General features: G+C 50.7%; 1 protein-coding gene across 2 annotated transcripts in view; it reads right to left on the reverse strand.

The window, feature by feature from the left end:
- ME3 (malic enzyme 3) overlaps positions 1–15903 on the reverse strand; it is a 318355-nt gene that overhangs the window by 5073 nt on the left and 297379 nt on the right. Inside the window, 6 exon segments of one of the 2 annotated variants that reach the window (NM_001244258.1) lie at positions 333–506; positions 1059–1201; positions 2218–2227; positions 2230–2322; positions 4352–4465; positions 4720–4817. In NM_001244258.1, the coding sequence (NP_001231187.1) occupies positions 333–506; positions 1059–1201; positions 2218–2227; positions 2230–2322; positions 4352–4465; positions 4720–4817 (632 nt within the window). 2 annotated transcript variants of the gene reach the window in all.

The raw sequence follows: 15903 nt of genomic DNA on the forward strand, positions 1-15903 counted from the left end.
GGTATCACTGTTCTTGGTGCTCGTATGGGCATAGCTGGGAGGCTGGGAGCAGTGTTCCCTCACCGTCAGTGCCTCCTGCCCTCCCCTCGATTATCCCTTACTGCCCCCACCCCTTAAAAAACATGTGTGTTTGCAGAGAAGTTCAAGCCTCCCCATGACTTGGGAAGAGACTGAGGTTCAAAAACTTTGGGGAACCATTGCTAGGGGTAAGGGCAGGTGGGTATGAGAGACCAGAGAAGGAATCTCCAGGGGGCTGGTGGAGGGCCTGGTTGGCTCACAGCCCTACTGGGAGCACGGGGGGGTGGGGGGTGGGGGGGCAGGGACAGTGGTACCTCTGCTGTCAGGAGGAAGATCTCGTCTGGGATGTGCCGGATCCCACCAGCGATGACGCCCAGAGCCACTCCGGGGAACACGTAGGCGTTGTTGCCCTGCCCAGGAATGAAGGTCCTGCCATCTTCCAGGGTCACGCTTTTAAAAGGACTTCCACTGGCAAAGATCCCTCGGCCCTGGGAGCAGAAAGAAAACCAGAGACAGAGCTTGAAGAGAGGTTTCTGAAGTCACGGTGGCTGAGTCTAACCTCCCAAATGCTGAACCCGTCTCATCTCCTCCTAAATGCTCAGCCTCGTGCCAAGCACACTGCAGGTGCTGAGAGACACCTGTTCACTGGATCAGAAAGCTTAGCTCCCACTGAGTTACCTGGCTGCCAAGAAACTGCTAAAAGGGGAAGGTGCATCTTTTTAACTTGTCACCTCCCAAGAGGGCCAGCCCGGGACATGACAGGTATGCAAATGGCCTAGAGTCTCGAGTGCGTCGGGTTCTGGCCAGGGCTGTAAGGAGAGCTTTGAGGTAAGAGCCCAGGGCTTTGGAGCCAGACCTGAGTTTGAGGGCCAGCTCCATTCCTTTTTAGCTCTGTGACCCTGGGCAAGTGGCTTCATCTTTCTGACACTCAGTGGGCTTATCAGGGACGTGGGGAATTTTTTTTTTCACCCTCACAGGGTTCCTCAGAGGTAATGTGACTATATCCTCTCAGCCTGGGGAAGGAAGGACTCCCCGCTGACCTCGGTGACCCGGTAGCACTTCTCAGCCGTGCACTCGGCCTTGCTGGTGGGGTTGCTCAGGGCAAAGATGATAGGGCGCTCGTGGAAGGAGGCCATGTCCCTCAGAATCTGCTCCGTGAAGGCTCCTGCGATGGCGGCAACACCTACAGGGAAAAGGGGGGTAGCGGGGATGCCTGCTCCTTACAGACCCCCACGCCTCTCCTGGTGGGGGCGAGAGGGGACTAGGTACGACACAGATGGGTCGCGAGTCTCGGGGGTGGCATCTGCCGTGGGGACAGAGGGAGGGGAAGAAGGGAGGGCCTTCCTGCTTGAGCTGGCGGAGACCTCCTGCTAATTCCTGAGGGAACCCTGGTCCGCGTCGGTCCCTGCCCAGCTGAGAGGCACCTGCAAAGGTGTCCCAGGCCATTGTCCTTTAGAGGGGGCTGCCCCCCAGGACAGGGTGTGATGCCAGGGCCTCCCACGTGGGGAGGATGCTCATTTCATCCTGGTGAAAGAGACAGGCTGTGCTTTTCCACTTCACTATATGATTCTACATCATGAAGCCCGGTTTGGAGCCTGAGTTACATGGTTTTCATTATTTATTTATCTATCTATCTTTTTAGGGCCACACCTGTGGCACATGGAAATTCCAGGCTAGGGGTCAGATCAGAGCTGCAGCTGCCGGCCTGTGCCACAACCACAGAGACACCAGATCTGAGCCACATCTGTGACCTGCACTGCTGCGTGTGGCTATGTCGGATCCTTAACCCACTGAGTGAGGCCAGGGATCAAACCCACATCCTCACAGAGACTATGTTGGGTTCTCAACCTGCTGAGCAGGATGAGCAGGAACAGGAACACTTCCTGATGAACAGGAACTCATTTTTTTTAAATTATTTTTTTGGCTGCACCCACGGCATAGAAAAGTTCCCGGGCCAGGGACTGAACCTGTGCCACAGCTGCCGCAACACCGGATCCTTAACCTGCTACATCACAAGGGAACTTCCAAGTTCTATGGTTTTCATACAGTAACAACTCAATAAAAGTTTGTAGCTACGAATTGACATGAAGGGAAAGAGCTGTGTTTCCATGGCTGCTTATGCTTCCTTGCTGAGCCTCTGTCTCACCTAAAAGGCAAGAGGGTTAGCTGGGTTGGGCGGTGGCCGCCCTCTCTTCCTACCTATGATGGCGTGGGCTTCACCAGCCTCACCACCTCCTCGAGGGAGCTCACTTCAGGATGGTCCTGGGCAAACATCTCCTTCTCATGGTTCAGGTGGCTCCTCCCCTGCAGAGAAAGGAAGAACCCAATGCCACTGTGGTAGGACCCTGGGCAGGGTGTGGATGCATCTGGAGACTCGGAGAGCATTTCCTGCAGAGCCCTGTGCCTTGGGGCTGGCCTCTTGATCAGAACCTAAGATGGAACCTAAAATTTTAAACATATGTGTGTTCTTTTAATCAAAACCACAGATGAAAATTCATAAAGCCTTTCTTTGGGCTGCCAGGGTCATGGCTTTTGAGCCAGGAGAGAAAGGCTCTGAGGACACACCTGAGTCTGACCAAGACTCTTGGCCCCACGACATATAGCACACAGGCCAGCTAAGGGGTGGGGGCCCGAGTCACCCAGGGTCAGGGAGTTCATTGGAATATCTGATAAGAGGCATTCACCTCCCTAGAAATAATAAGCTGGGCTCCCAGACAGACTTGCAAAGGCTGGCTGCTCCCAGAGAGCTCCAGATTCCATCCATTTCTTCAAATAGGAGCCAGCAGGTGATAGGCTGGTCAACATTTCTTTTTTCTTTCTAGGGCCATACCTGTGGCATATGGAGGTTCCCAGGCTAGGGGTCAAATCGGAGCTGTAGCTGCTGGCCTACACCACCACAGCCAGAGCATCGCAGGATCTGAGCCGCATCTTTGACCTACACCACAGCTCACGGCAATGCCGGATCCTTAACCCACTGAGTGAGGCCAGGGATGGAACCTGCATTCTCATGGATCTAGTTGGGTTTGTTAACTGCTGAGCCACAAAGGGACCTCCAAAGGTCAGCATTTCTGATGACTCCTGTGGGTCAGCTGGCATCAGGAGGATCAGAGTGAAGACGGCAGCTCTGAGAGATCCTCAAGGAGGGGTGAGCTCAGCGGGGTGAGCAACGTGATGTTGAAGGGTGGGCAAGATGCAGTGTGGCAGCCTCCACCTGCGCCTGGACCCTGCTCTGGAATGATCTGGGCCATGAAGAGGCATCTCCAGGTCCCAGTTCCTTCTAGTGCCTTTATAGGGAACAATAGGAAGGCCCATTTCTGCTCAACCACTATTCTTTTTTTTTTTTTTTTTTAAGGGTCGCACCTGTGGCATCTGGATCCTCCCAGGCTAGAGGTCAAATTGGAGCTGCAGCTGCCAGCCTATGCCACAGTCACAGCCATGTGGGATCCTTAACCCACTGAGGGGGCCAGGGACTGAGCCTGCATCCTCATGGATACTAGTTGGGCTCTTAACCCACGGAACCACAACGGGAACTCCTCAGCCACTACTCCTGTTTGAGACCCTCACGTTCCTCTCCTGACTTTTGAATCTCTCACTGACATTCCTTGTTAGCGGAGTTCGGGGAATTAACACATGGAGCTCTGAGTGAAGTCCCACGGGAGGAGGTCCTCCCTCTGTGCCCCTCACCGCATCCCGGGCGGAAGCGGGACTGTCCCTCTCATTCACCCCTTTACTCCACCTCAGACATCAATTATGGACTCACAACACGCCAGCCACCGACATGGAACTCTACAGCCTCACGCGGAGGGAGACAAACGAAGGGGAAACAGCCCTACAAGGCGCTAATTGTAGTGCACGGAGCAGGGAGGGCTGTGTGAGCACAAAGGTAGGAAGCTCACTGAGACTTAGATGCTTGAGGAAAGCTGCTTGGAGGAGGGAACAGAGGACAAGGAGGAAGTAGACGGGGTTGAGGGCTGGGAGTGGAACGTGGAAAAAGAGAAGGGCATTCCAGGAACACAACAGCCCAGATGTGGAAGAGACAGAGCACGTTACTCCCGGACAACTGTGATTGACTGTGGTTGGAGGTTTGTGCAAGGCAGGAATGGGTGGGAGATGAGGCTGGAAGGAGCACACATGCACACATGTGCAGGTATATTCAAAGCTTTCGGACAAGAGCAATCAAGGCTACTTTGGGATGAGTCCCTTGCTCTGGAGATTAGGGTAGTGCCCTCCTTGGGCTCTTTATTCTGAGCAGGTTGCCCCCTGGGGGTCATTTCCAGTCCATTCCAACAGCTGCAGGAGACAAGGAGCCTCCAGGTCTGCAGACTGACAGTACCTTGACAATGAGCCCTCTGGAGTCCACCATCCAGATCTTCCTTGTGGCCTCTGCCTTGGGTACACCTTCTTTCTCTAGGGCCATGACAAGGAGGTGGGCGATGCCCATGGCTGCCTGCAAGGTGGATGTTTAGACAAAAGGCCAAAGCTGCTCAGCATTTATTAGGTGCTTCGCCCAGACCCTCCCTTCTTCCCCTGCTACTCCCAGGAGCCCAGTGAAGTCCTTTGCCTCAAGACACCCAGGCAGCTGCATTGATTACAGTGCATCTGTGCTGTTTCCTCTGAAGCCCAGAACACCTCCCCTCCCTGATGCTCCTCCACCCATTCTCATCCTCCTGGAACAACTGGAGAGGCCCTGATGGCACCTACCTCACCGGCACCTTGGAAAACAAACACGTGGTTGGAGAGCTTGTTCTTGGTGATTCGCAGAGCAGCCAGGATCCCTGCCACAGCGACGGAGGCTGTGCCTGCAAGAGGGTGGACGAGATCAACCTCTAGCCACTGGATCCCACGCCCAAGGGAGGACCCTTGGCAGAGTCCCCCATACCTAGAACCTCTGGCAGAACAAACATCTTTCCTGGGTCCTTTCAGAGGTCAAGTCTTGCAGGCAAGCGGGTGTCAAGCAACTCTCTTTTGCCTGATACTCTCCATGCACTCTGTTATTTTGAGAAACAGCCTCTGGATTGTTGCCTGACCCTGGGGGAGCGGATCAGAGGATGAGATGCTGCTACCACCATCATTCATAAATGAAACAGCAAGGACAAATATAATGGAAGCCCAGATGAAGTGTGAGCTTCATAGAATGAATTGTTTGAGGGGTGAATGGATAAGACATATTAAAAATGAGTCCTTGGAGTTCCCATCATGGTGCAGTGGAAACTAATCCAACTAGGAACCATGAGGTTGCGGGTTCAATCCCTGGCCTCACTCAGTGCGTTAAGGATCCAGTGTTGCCATGAGCTGTGGTGTAGGTCACAGAAGCGGCTTGGATCCCGAGTTGCTGTGGCTGTGGCATAGGCCGGCAGCAACAGCTCTGATTAGACCCCTAGGCTCGGAACCTCCACATGCTGCAGGTGTAGCCCTAAAAAGACCAAAAAAAAAAAAAAAAAGTCCACAAACTAACCATAAAACATTAGGTGACCACGTGACCTGAGCTACCTGTTTCCAGCAAGTATAAGGTTGGAGGTGCCTGGGTAGCATAACCACCATCAGACGGTGTGAACATGTCTGCAGTAAGTTGCATGAGCAAGTGGCTCAGACTCATTTGACACATATTTTTCCTCTTCCTCAATCCACACCTAACTAAGAATTCCTCATGACCAGCTGACCAAAGAGGAAAATACTTGGGCCTGGTCTTCAGATTATTTATTCTTAAGAATATGGTGGCATCAGCCAGAAGTGTACGCTTGCAGCTTCACAGCTGCAATGAAAGGCAGCCCTAAAGGGAAATGGTGAAGTCAGTCTTCTCAATGGACACGACCCCCAGTCACAAACGTGGTTGTCCATTTTGGTCCAAGAGATGGCTAGACCTACACTGATTCATGGGCAGTTGCTGATGGTTTAGTTAGACGGTTAGGGACTTAGAAAGAACAAAAGAGTAAGACTAGTAATGAGGAAGTCTGGGGAAGGGTGTGTGGATGGAGTTCTCGGAAGAGGTAGAGTATGAAGATATTTGTGGCCCATGTGAAGCTCATCAAAGGCATAATGTGACTAGGTTCTCAATAATCAGGTGGACAAAATATCATGTCCTGTGCATGTCATTCAGCATTTTCTCCAAGCCAGCTAGGGTTTGCTCCATGAGCTCATGTGCAGAGTATCCACAGTGGCAAGGATGGAGCCTAATCTATGCATGGACTTCCTCTTCCTGAGGCTGCCTGTTATTGCACTGATGAATGACTGACCTGCCGATGGCAGAGATCAACACTGAGCTCTTGATATGATTCTCTCGGAGGACTACCCACCTGGCAGGAAGATGATTACACTGGACTTGTTCCATTACAGACAGGAAAGTGACTTGTGGGTACAAATTGTCTTTTCCTATCTATAATGCTCTGCCAGTGCCTTCCTTTCTAGATGTTTGGAATGCTGAGTCACCATCCTTATATATTCTAAACAACAAGGGTTCTCATCAAGGAATTCATTTCAATAGGCTCACACCCATGGAACTCAGTGGTCTTAACAAGTAATCTACCATCCAGGAGCTGATGACTGAATCGATCAGTAGGATGGGCTACTGAAGACTTACTTAAGACTCAGTTGGCGTAACCCCCTATGGAGATGGTGAGATTCTCTCTTAGAGGATGCAATACATGCTTTGACTTGGCAAACAATATTCTGTGCTCTTTTCCCCACAGCCAGGCTCTTTGCAGCCTGAATCTGGATATCAAGGGGTTGAAGCGAGAATGGCTCACCTCACTGTTCCACCTAATAAATCACTTGGAGAATTTGTGCTTCCTGTCTCTTCAATTTTGGGCTCTCCAAATTGGAGGTCTTGGCTCCCAAGGGACAAAGGCTTCCTTTAGGGTTCACAACACATTCCGATTGAACTGGGAGCTGAGACTTCCACCTGGCCAACTGGTGCCATTTTTGCCATAAAACCAGTGGGCAAAGAAGAGGTGACTTTACTGGCTGTGCTTAAGTCGTCCTGATAACCGAGGGGAACCTGGGGACAGAGAGGACTATATCTGAGCCTAGGGGGGTCCTCTGGGGGGTGTCTGGTACTTTCATGCTCCACAGTAAACAGTAATCAACCCTATGGCAACTAAAGAGAGGCAGGCTAAGGACTCAGATCCTTCAGAAATGAAAGCTTGGGTCGTCCTACTAAGGCATCCTGACAAGCTGAGGTCTTGTCTGAGGACAAGAACACATGGAATGGGAGACTGAAAAAGACATTCACAAACATCATGCCTCATAACTGGATACAGAAATGAGGAAGGTAGCAGCCATGCTTATCTTATTCTTTGATTATCATGTGATTATATGCAAGAGTATTTATTCTTCCTTCTCCTTCCTTTTAATATTTTATAGAAGTTTTGTTGCAGGTTAACTCTACAATTTAGTCCTCAGATAACAGAATTTTCAAATGTGATTGTGACTGAGTTTTAAGAGTCATTAATCCTGCCTAGAGCTGGCTAGTATGACTATCTTCCAGAGATACATACGCCAACTGAAAAAAAAAGCACCCTGTGAGAGCTGTGAGAAAAGTTTTATTAGAGGCCTAATGAGGATTAAAAGCCAGGGAGACAGCCTCTCAAACAGCTCTGAGGAACTGCTCTGAAGAGGTGGGGGGGCGGGGAGTTTCCGTCTTGGCTCAGTGGAAATGAATCTGACTAGCATCCATGCGGACGCAAGTTCTATCCCTGACCTTGCTCAGTGGTTTAAGGATTCAGAGTTGCCATGAGCTGTGGTATAGGTCACAGACGCACCTCGGATCTGGCTTTGCTGTGGCTGTGGTGTAGGTCAGTGGCTACAGCTTGGATTCAACCCCTAGCCTGGGAACCTCCACATCCCCTGGGTGCAGCCATAAAAAGACCAAAACAAAAACAAAAACAACAACAACAAAAAAGAGGTGGGAGGAGGTCAGTGTATATGTGATACTGGTGAACAGGGTATAACATTTTGGCAGAGGCTTGCTGCTAGTTATGGGGAGCATATGTCTCTGTTAATGATTCTACTGCTTTTCTAGATATGAGGAGATGCAACATATTGGGCTCTTAAAATTTTCTCCTGAAAATGTCCAGCTATCTGAAGTCCTGTTCTGCCTTTTTTTGCCCCCGGGCACAGAGTGCTCACTGCTGACCTCTGTCCTGATCTCCTTTCAGGGTGTGTGGAAGGCCAGCGACTGCAGTGGCTAGTGACTTCATTCTCGTAGAACCAGGAGGCAGGTGAATTCTTTAGCTGGCAACTAAAATAACTGTAGAGACTGTGCCTCTTCCCATTTCAGGAAGAAGATGAAAATGTCTCCATTTGTTGGAAAGACAGTTGCATTTTATTAGGTGTTTTGTGAGAGTTGTTTTCGTTGCTGTCTGGAAATACCAATGTGTAGAATGGATGCTAAACAGCCAAAAAGGGTGGATTTCATCAATTATTGGGTAACTGAGCCTCCTTTGTCAGCAAACCACTTTCCAGCTTTACCAACTGGCTCTATGGTGGATTCTGCCAATAGGGGGCGCCAGAAGGCAACTGAAAGGCTAGATAAGCGAGGAAAGAACACATCATCCCTGCCTCATAAGACTTCTGGGTAAAATGCAGGCCACAAAGTTAAATTCAAATTTTAAATAAACATCTAACAAATTTTGTGTGTGTGTGCTCCATGCAATATTAGCATAAATATTCTAAAAGTTATTTGCCTGAAATTCAAATTTAACTGATCATCTGCATTTTGTTTTTGCTAAATTTGGCTACTCTATAGCCTTGGTTTTTCAACCTTACAGGAGCAGTTTGTTCTAGAAGTATGAGTTGAATCCAGTTTTAAGTTTATCCATCGCTTAGAGAACTAGCCTTGCATGGCCCTGCAGAGGCATGAACACTAGCCGGCTGTCACCTGGACCTTCCTGTCTTCCCCCAGCCTCAGGGGCGGTAGCAGGTCCTCAGTGTTTCTTTTTCGGCTTTTCAGTTCTTTAATGCATAATTCACAATTCTTTACGTCAAATTTTCTCTGTTAAAGAAACTGATGTGGACCCAACCATTTATGGCTCGTTAAAACTGTGCAAACGAGGAGTTCCCATCGTGGCGCAGCAGAAGGATTCCTAATGAATCCAACAAGGAATTCGATTAGACCCCTAGCCCGGGAACCTTCATGTGCTGCGGGAGTGGCTCTAAAAAGACAAAAGACAAAAAAAAAAAAAAAAAACCAAAACCCCCAAAACTGGGCAAATGAAAGAAATGGATAATAGCTATGGCTGGTGAGGGGACAGTGAAAAGGGACGACTTCCAGCACACATTCCATTTCCCTTTTTGGAAAACTACTTCCCAGTATAGACCAGAGGCATAAAATGTTTCTGCCCTTTGACCTCATGTTTCTACTTCTGGGAATCTATGTATGAAAAAATCCAAAAGGTATTTTGTAGGATATTTATAACACAGAATGACTGGAAATAACAAACATGTAACAAAAGAGTAATGGCTAAGAAAATGAGCTGAGAAAGAAACGAATCTGACTAGCATTGGAGAGGATGGAAGTTCGATCCCTGGCCTTGCTCAGTGGGTTAAGGATCCAGCACTGCCATGAGTTGTGGTATAAGTCCCAGATGCAGCTCAGATCCCACGTTGCTGTGGCTGTGGGGTAGGCCAGCAGCTATAGCTCCGATTTGACCCCTAGCCTGGGAACCTCCATATGCCCCAGGTGCAGCCCTAAAAACAGAGAGAGAGAGAGAGAGAGAGAAAGGTCATTATGAAGATGATGTAGCAACATAGAAAATGCTATGAAATTAGTAACTAACATCAGATGTTGTTCTAAGTGCTTTATATGTCTTGATGTAAAGTCATTTATTTAATCTTATCATCACCCCCATTTTACAGATTGGGAAAATAAGATATGGAGCAGTTTTCTGAATCGTCTAAAATCACATAACAGAGTAAGGCTTTGAAAGCAGGGAATCAAGCTCTAGGGCTTATGCTCTTCTCTTAACCCCTAAACTATGGATGCTTCATTGAGCTGGGTGAAAAAAAGACATTAAACAGTCTACATACCACGATTCTAAGTGTAACAAAATATACACACGGAATCTGGAAGGAGCTACAAAATACTAATGGTTACAGGGTGTGCGTAGGAGTGAACTTTCCATTTTCTATTTCCAGTTTTCCACTGGACAGCAGAGCAAGTTCTCTGCTCATCTGATTCTATTTTGGGACCACCTCCTGCCTCTTGCCTCCTGACAGAAGATGCAAAGGACACCAGGGGGCGCCAAAGATATTTTATCAATGAACACCCTCCTCCCCCAAGACACTGCATTCTTGGGTCTTTGCCTTCTTGGATGTCAGGTATCTTTTGCGGCTAGAACCTGCAAGCTGAATAACAGCTTACCTGCAGAAATTCAGTGCTGGATAAAGAGCATGACATCCAACATTTGTAAAGATGGGGAAACAGGCCAGAGAGGCAGTGGCTGGCCTGTGTCCGTCACAAAGTTGGAAGAAATGCAGGTAAACCTGGGGTGCTCTTTCCACCCCTTCTGGGTCTATGCAGCTCAGACAGCCTTTCCTGACTCTAGAGTTGAAGGCAGTAGGTGTGGCGTTATAGGGTTTCCCTGGGGGAGAGCTGAGGGGCGGGCGGTAGGGGAGATGGAGGGCAGTGGATGTAACTGATCAGCTGTGACTCTGGAAGCGGTGGAAACACTGACGAATGGAAAATCTGATAGGAAAGAGTTGAAAACTTCAAAAGGATACAACAGCACCTGCCACTTATGAATGGCTCTCACCGTCGTGACCTTGGCTCTGTGCTACGTATGTGCTTGCCTGCATTTATTTGCTCATGTGACCTTTACCACAACTCTAGCAAACAGCTATGATCTGAGCTCCCCTCCTTTTCTTCCCCCCCTCAGAAGGGAAACGTGAAGTTCAAGGAAAAAAAACAACATCCAGGAGAGAAGAGAATTCTCTCAGCATCAAATCTATAACACCTCTGCCCCCAATCCGTATGCCTTGCCTTTCCTCCTGCTACATGGATGGATGGTCCCTGCTCTTAGACAGGGCCCTCTCCAGATGTGTGCTGGGCCTCGTCATGTTTACCTACTCAAGGAATCTGTTTGGTAACTCTCTCTCCTTTTTTCCTGCCTCCTCACCTCTCTTAGATCACTGCCATCAGCATACAGACAGGTCAGAAAGGTCCCACCCCTAAAAAGCCTCCTCCTGACTCTACGTCATTCCTACTCTGTTTCTTACTTCCCTTTATAGCCAGATTCTTCTAAAGAGCTGAATATACTCAGTGCCTCTGTTTCCTTTCTCCTTGGTCTCCCTGAAACCCAGTCCCAACAAGTGATGCTCCCCAGGACCTCCGCCTTGCCCAGGGCCAGTGGTCAGTCCTCAGCCCCCTCTTCCTGACCTCTCAGCAGCATTTGGTACTGGTGTTCTTTCTCTCCTTTGGGAAGCTCGGCACTTGGCGTCTGGGAGCCCACACTCATGGGCTACATCCTATTCTCCTTTCTGGGATCTTCCTCTGAGAGCATCCGCTGAAGTGACAAGTTACCTGAATCACAGTCTGGAACTCGAGAGGGGAAAGAGCAGTTTATAAATCGCACATTATAAAGCTTGGCAAATAAGTTATCTCCATCATCCCCTTTCATTTGGAGAAGGAGGGTTTTGGGTAATAGATGAGGGATTTAAACTCCAACAGGAAGGAAGCTGCTCTGCTTTCTGAAGGAAACCACCTGGAGCAGCTGGGGGTCCAGAGATGTGTCAAAACATGGCTTGTGCCCACCCGCAGCTGAAGGCATGACTGTTTGCTCCTCATTCATGAGGAAAGAAAAACAAATTTTCCTTTTCAGAAGGAGTTTTCCATAACTGCATTTCCTGCCAACTGAGAACTGGAGGTTGCAGGTTCAGGAAACAGCACAAAAGGACAGGCTGAAAATGTAGATTCTATCCTGCTTTTAAGAGTCACATTTGACAGAGTTAAAGCAGTTTCCATTCTAAGCCACAGATTATCAGAGCAAAGGGAAAGGCTGGCTTTTTCTCAGGTGAGGCAGGCCTGTTGTCTTAGAAGGTAAGATGGACAGGAATTAGGCTCAGCCGGGGTCTGGCCAAGATGACTTTGGAGGCTGGGAGCTGTGGGTGTCCTTTGGTATAAGGTCAGGCCCACTTTTATGGTTGCAGAGTTACGTGCCCACAGCAGCCAGCTATGCTCCCTTGTTCCCGAGCATATGCTGAGAGTGCTCTGGGGCTCCACTGGCTGCACGGATATCGAGGCCTTCGGTTTATGAGGATGAATACGACACTCTTGTGCAGAGGGGTTGATGGCACAGATGCTCAGAAAATTCCAGCTCCCCTTACCGGAGGCCAAGCCAAGACCTTCTAGATGACGTCAACCCTACTTCTGCGTCACGAGGGGAATTGTCTGGAGCCTTTGGACTCTCAAGAAGGCAGTGTCTGACCCATGATGAAGGCAGGGTTAGGCCTCTTCTGCCACAATTTAGAAGAAACCAGAAGGAGTAATTACTGTCTTCCTGGCTTCTGTGGGGATTTCACTGATGCCACAGGCTCCGGGGGTGGTCTCGGAGGAGCCAGGATTAGACGCACGAGGAGACCCCTGGGAACCTCAGGGGTGGGACAGCCCCTAAGTGAAGAACTGTCTCAGAGCACAGGACTAAGTGAAAAAGGAAGGTTGTGGGGACTGGGGAGAGATGCGGTTGAAGAGCCGAGGGGAGGTTTCGCTGAGGGGGAGAGAGAGCGGATACACCAGACCTGCTCCTCAGTGGGTGGGGGAGGGGAGGGGCAGCAGCCCCCTGACAGCTGGAAGGCGTCCCTGGGGTCTGGTAAACTGGACAGAGCAGCTGGACAAAGACGTGGGAGCTGGGCCGCTCCTCTCCATCTGCCCCTCTCCCACCGTGGCATCTGAGCCCTGGGGTATTTGGAAGTATTCACAAAGCAGGCAACCACCACCCAACGTCACTCCCAGGTCCTCTTGGAGCCTGGGGACCAGGACTGGCCCTGGGTGCAGTGTCCTCGGGGAGGCGGGGCTTGAGTCCTTACAGACAAAGAAAAATCAGCCAATAGCAGGAGAGAGATTGAGGCAGAGGGACCGGCACATGCAGCAAATTCACAGAACTGAGAAATTCCGTGGGCTGGAAGCATAGGGGCCGTGTGAAAAGTGGTCAGAGGGGAGGTGGGGTTCCTCCTCCCTCCGCAGGCTCCCCAGTCCTGCGCTCACATGGATCCCTCTCCTTACCTCCACCAAAGCCTCACTGGTTGGTCTCAACCTTTCCTCCCTCCCATTCCTACATACTGATGCCTCCTGTGCCCCAGAGGTATCAGTATTGGTGCTGGACTGAGTACAGTCACATGCTTGTCCCTGACTCTGCATCACTAAAGCCCTCACAACCACCTGGTGCCATAAACAGGGGGGACGATGGAAACATTTAGCAAACAGGCATACGCTGCATCCGGCCACAATTGATGCTGGCCTTAGAAAAGCGTCCTGGGGCGGGGGGGGGACAAAAAAAGCATCCTGGTCTTTCTGGCAGTACTGGACGAGTGTCATTCACAGCTGGGAACCCCATCCTGTCCATTCTACAGACAAGGAGAAGAGGGTGTGAGGATTTAAGCCACTCGGCCAAAGCCCTGAAGCCGAAAAGCGGGGATTCAGACCGAGGCGTGTCTCTATCCCACGTCTGACTCACAAATGAAAACTGGAAAGTCTGAGGGGTGGCGATGGCCTGATATGGCACACAGGCGCCCTGAGGGCTGTGGGCTGACAGGAACGGAGCAGGACTTGGGGGCAGCACAGGTCCAGGGAGGGCTGTGGGGTGGGAGGACGCTCTGGGGCTGACAAACTCGCTGGGCTTTCCTGTTCTGGGTACTATGTGGGCAGCAGCAGCGGAGGCTGGGGGCCTGTGCTCACCAGGCCAGCAGCGTCCTGGACCTGGCTTCCTGGAAGGACACAGCTGGCCTGCACTCCAATGCCATCATCCCAGCTGCTGTTCCCCTTCAAGATCTTTCTCGCCTCCCCTAGAGCAGGGATGTTTCTCTGATCCCAGCTGAACCAACAAAAGTCACCTGAGCCTCTTGCCTTTTCCAAAATTCCTGAAGGAGCCGTCAGCAACAAGCCAGTGCCCCAGGCAGCCTTGACCGCTATGAAGCAGCCTGTGGCAGCAGAGGCACTCCTCCCCCCACTATACCCTCCAAAGCCGCCACCCGGTGGTTGGTGTTGGGCTGGTGACTCCCTGGAGTGTGGAGCAGCAGGATGGGGTGGGGGACAGTTCAAGTCACATGGCCCAGCTCCTGCTCAGGGCCAGGCATGGCCCTGCCCTCATGGAGCTCAGGCTGGTCTAGGGGCCTTCGGTCATATCTTTCCTTATTCCACCGAGGGCATGAGGCTAGGGTGCATTTCATGGGGGCAGCCTAGTCCCAGCCTCGCCGTTGCGAGCTTCCAGAAGATTCTGACCATGGCCTGTCCACATGTGGCATGGTTTTGTATCTGTTCGCCACTGTGACTCTTCCTCCCATCCCTCCTTTCTCCCAATACTTTCTGGTTCTGTGCATGAAGGTGTCCCTTTATATATATATATTTTTTAGGGCCACACCTGAGACATATGGAAGTTCCCAAGCTAGGGTCAAATCAGAGCTGCAGCTGCTGGCCACAGCCGCAGCCACAGCCACGCCAGATCCAAGCCACATCTGCAACCTACAGATGCAGATTCAGCAACGCTGGATCTTTTAACCCACTAAGCGAGGCCAGGGATGGAACCCTCATCCTCCTGGACACTAGTCAGGTTCTTAACCCACTGAGCCACAAGGCGAACTCCATCTACTTTTGAGCCTGGCTATGTAGTTTTATGTTTCTTTTTTCTATTTCTCTTTACCTTGTATTTAGAGGTAGAGGGCGTCAATTCCAGCATGAGCTTAATCTTCCACGTGGCCTCATTACTCACAGAATTCCTCACTCATCTTCTAACTGCCCCCTGAGCAACAGCGCACATCACAGGCTTCTTTCTGGTCCTGGACCCATCACTAAGAAGTGGGTGACTGTGGGCGAGCCCCTCCCTCCCATTGGGCCTGATCTTGGGGTCTGCGAACTATAGGAGTTAGAAGAGGAGATGGGAGGTGAGGAGAGTACTGACACCCACACTTCGGTGGGGCGAGGAATGAAAGGAGACACGGTACTGCCTCAGCCACGGGGGAACACAGGCAGCCTGATGTCAGAGTGGAGAATTCCGAGTCGGAAATAACTAGGTTCTAGCCCCAGCTTTATGCCTGTCCTGGCATAAACTTAAGCCTTGAACTTCAGTTCCTTCCTCAGTGACATGGACGGCAATGTGCATCCTCACCACGGGCGGTGGTGATGCCTGCAAACTAGGAGACAGCGTGGACGGAGAAGGCTTTTCAAGCCTCGAGGTCTGTGTGTGTGTGGATGACCTGGCTCAGCTCGGGTTGCTGGGGAAGCAGGTTCTGAGACACGTGGCAAGTTCAGGATGTTGTCAACAAGTGCCCTTGGGACCAGCACCTGTGAAAGGGAGGGAGTGGATGCAGGACGCGGTAGAGGGAGAGGTTGGGGCCTCAGCCAACACCCTGGGGAGCTCTGGCAGAAAATGTCCCCTCAGAGTTGTCCTGCATTGGGCTGAAAGGATCAGCCTTTTTTTTTTTTTAAGGGCGCTTCTGCAGCTTATGGAGGTTCCCAGGCTAGGGTCAAATTGGAGCTATAGCTGCTGGCCTACACCACAGCCACAGCAACACAGGATGCAAGCTTCATCTGTGACCTACACCGCAGCTCATGGCAATGCTGGATCCTTGACCCACTGAGCCAGGCCATGGATCAAACCCATGTCCTCATGGATACTAGTTGGGTTCGTTAATGGTTGAACCATGATAGGAACTCCTGATCAGGCTTTTATACCCCTCATC

The sequence above is a fragment of the Sus scrofa genome, chromosome 9, assembly GCF_000003025.6.
Source record: "Sus scrofa isolate TJ Tabasco breed Duroc chromosome 9, Sscrofa11.1, whole genome shotgun sequence".
Classification (NCBI taxonomy): domain Eukaryota; kingdom Metazoa; phylum Chordata; class Mammalia; order Artiodactyla; family Suidae; genus Sus; species Sus scrofa.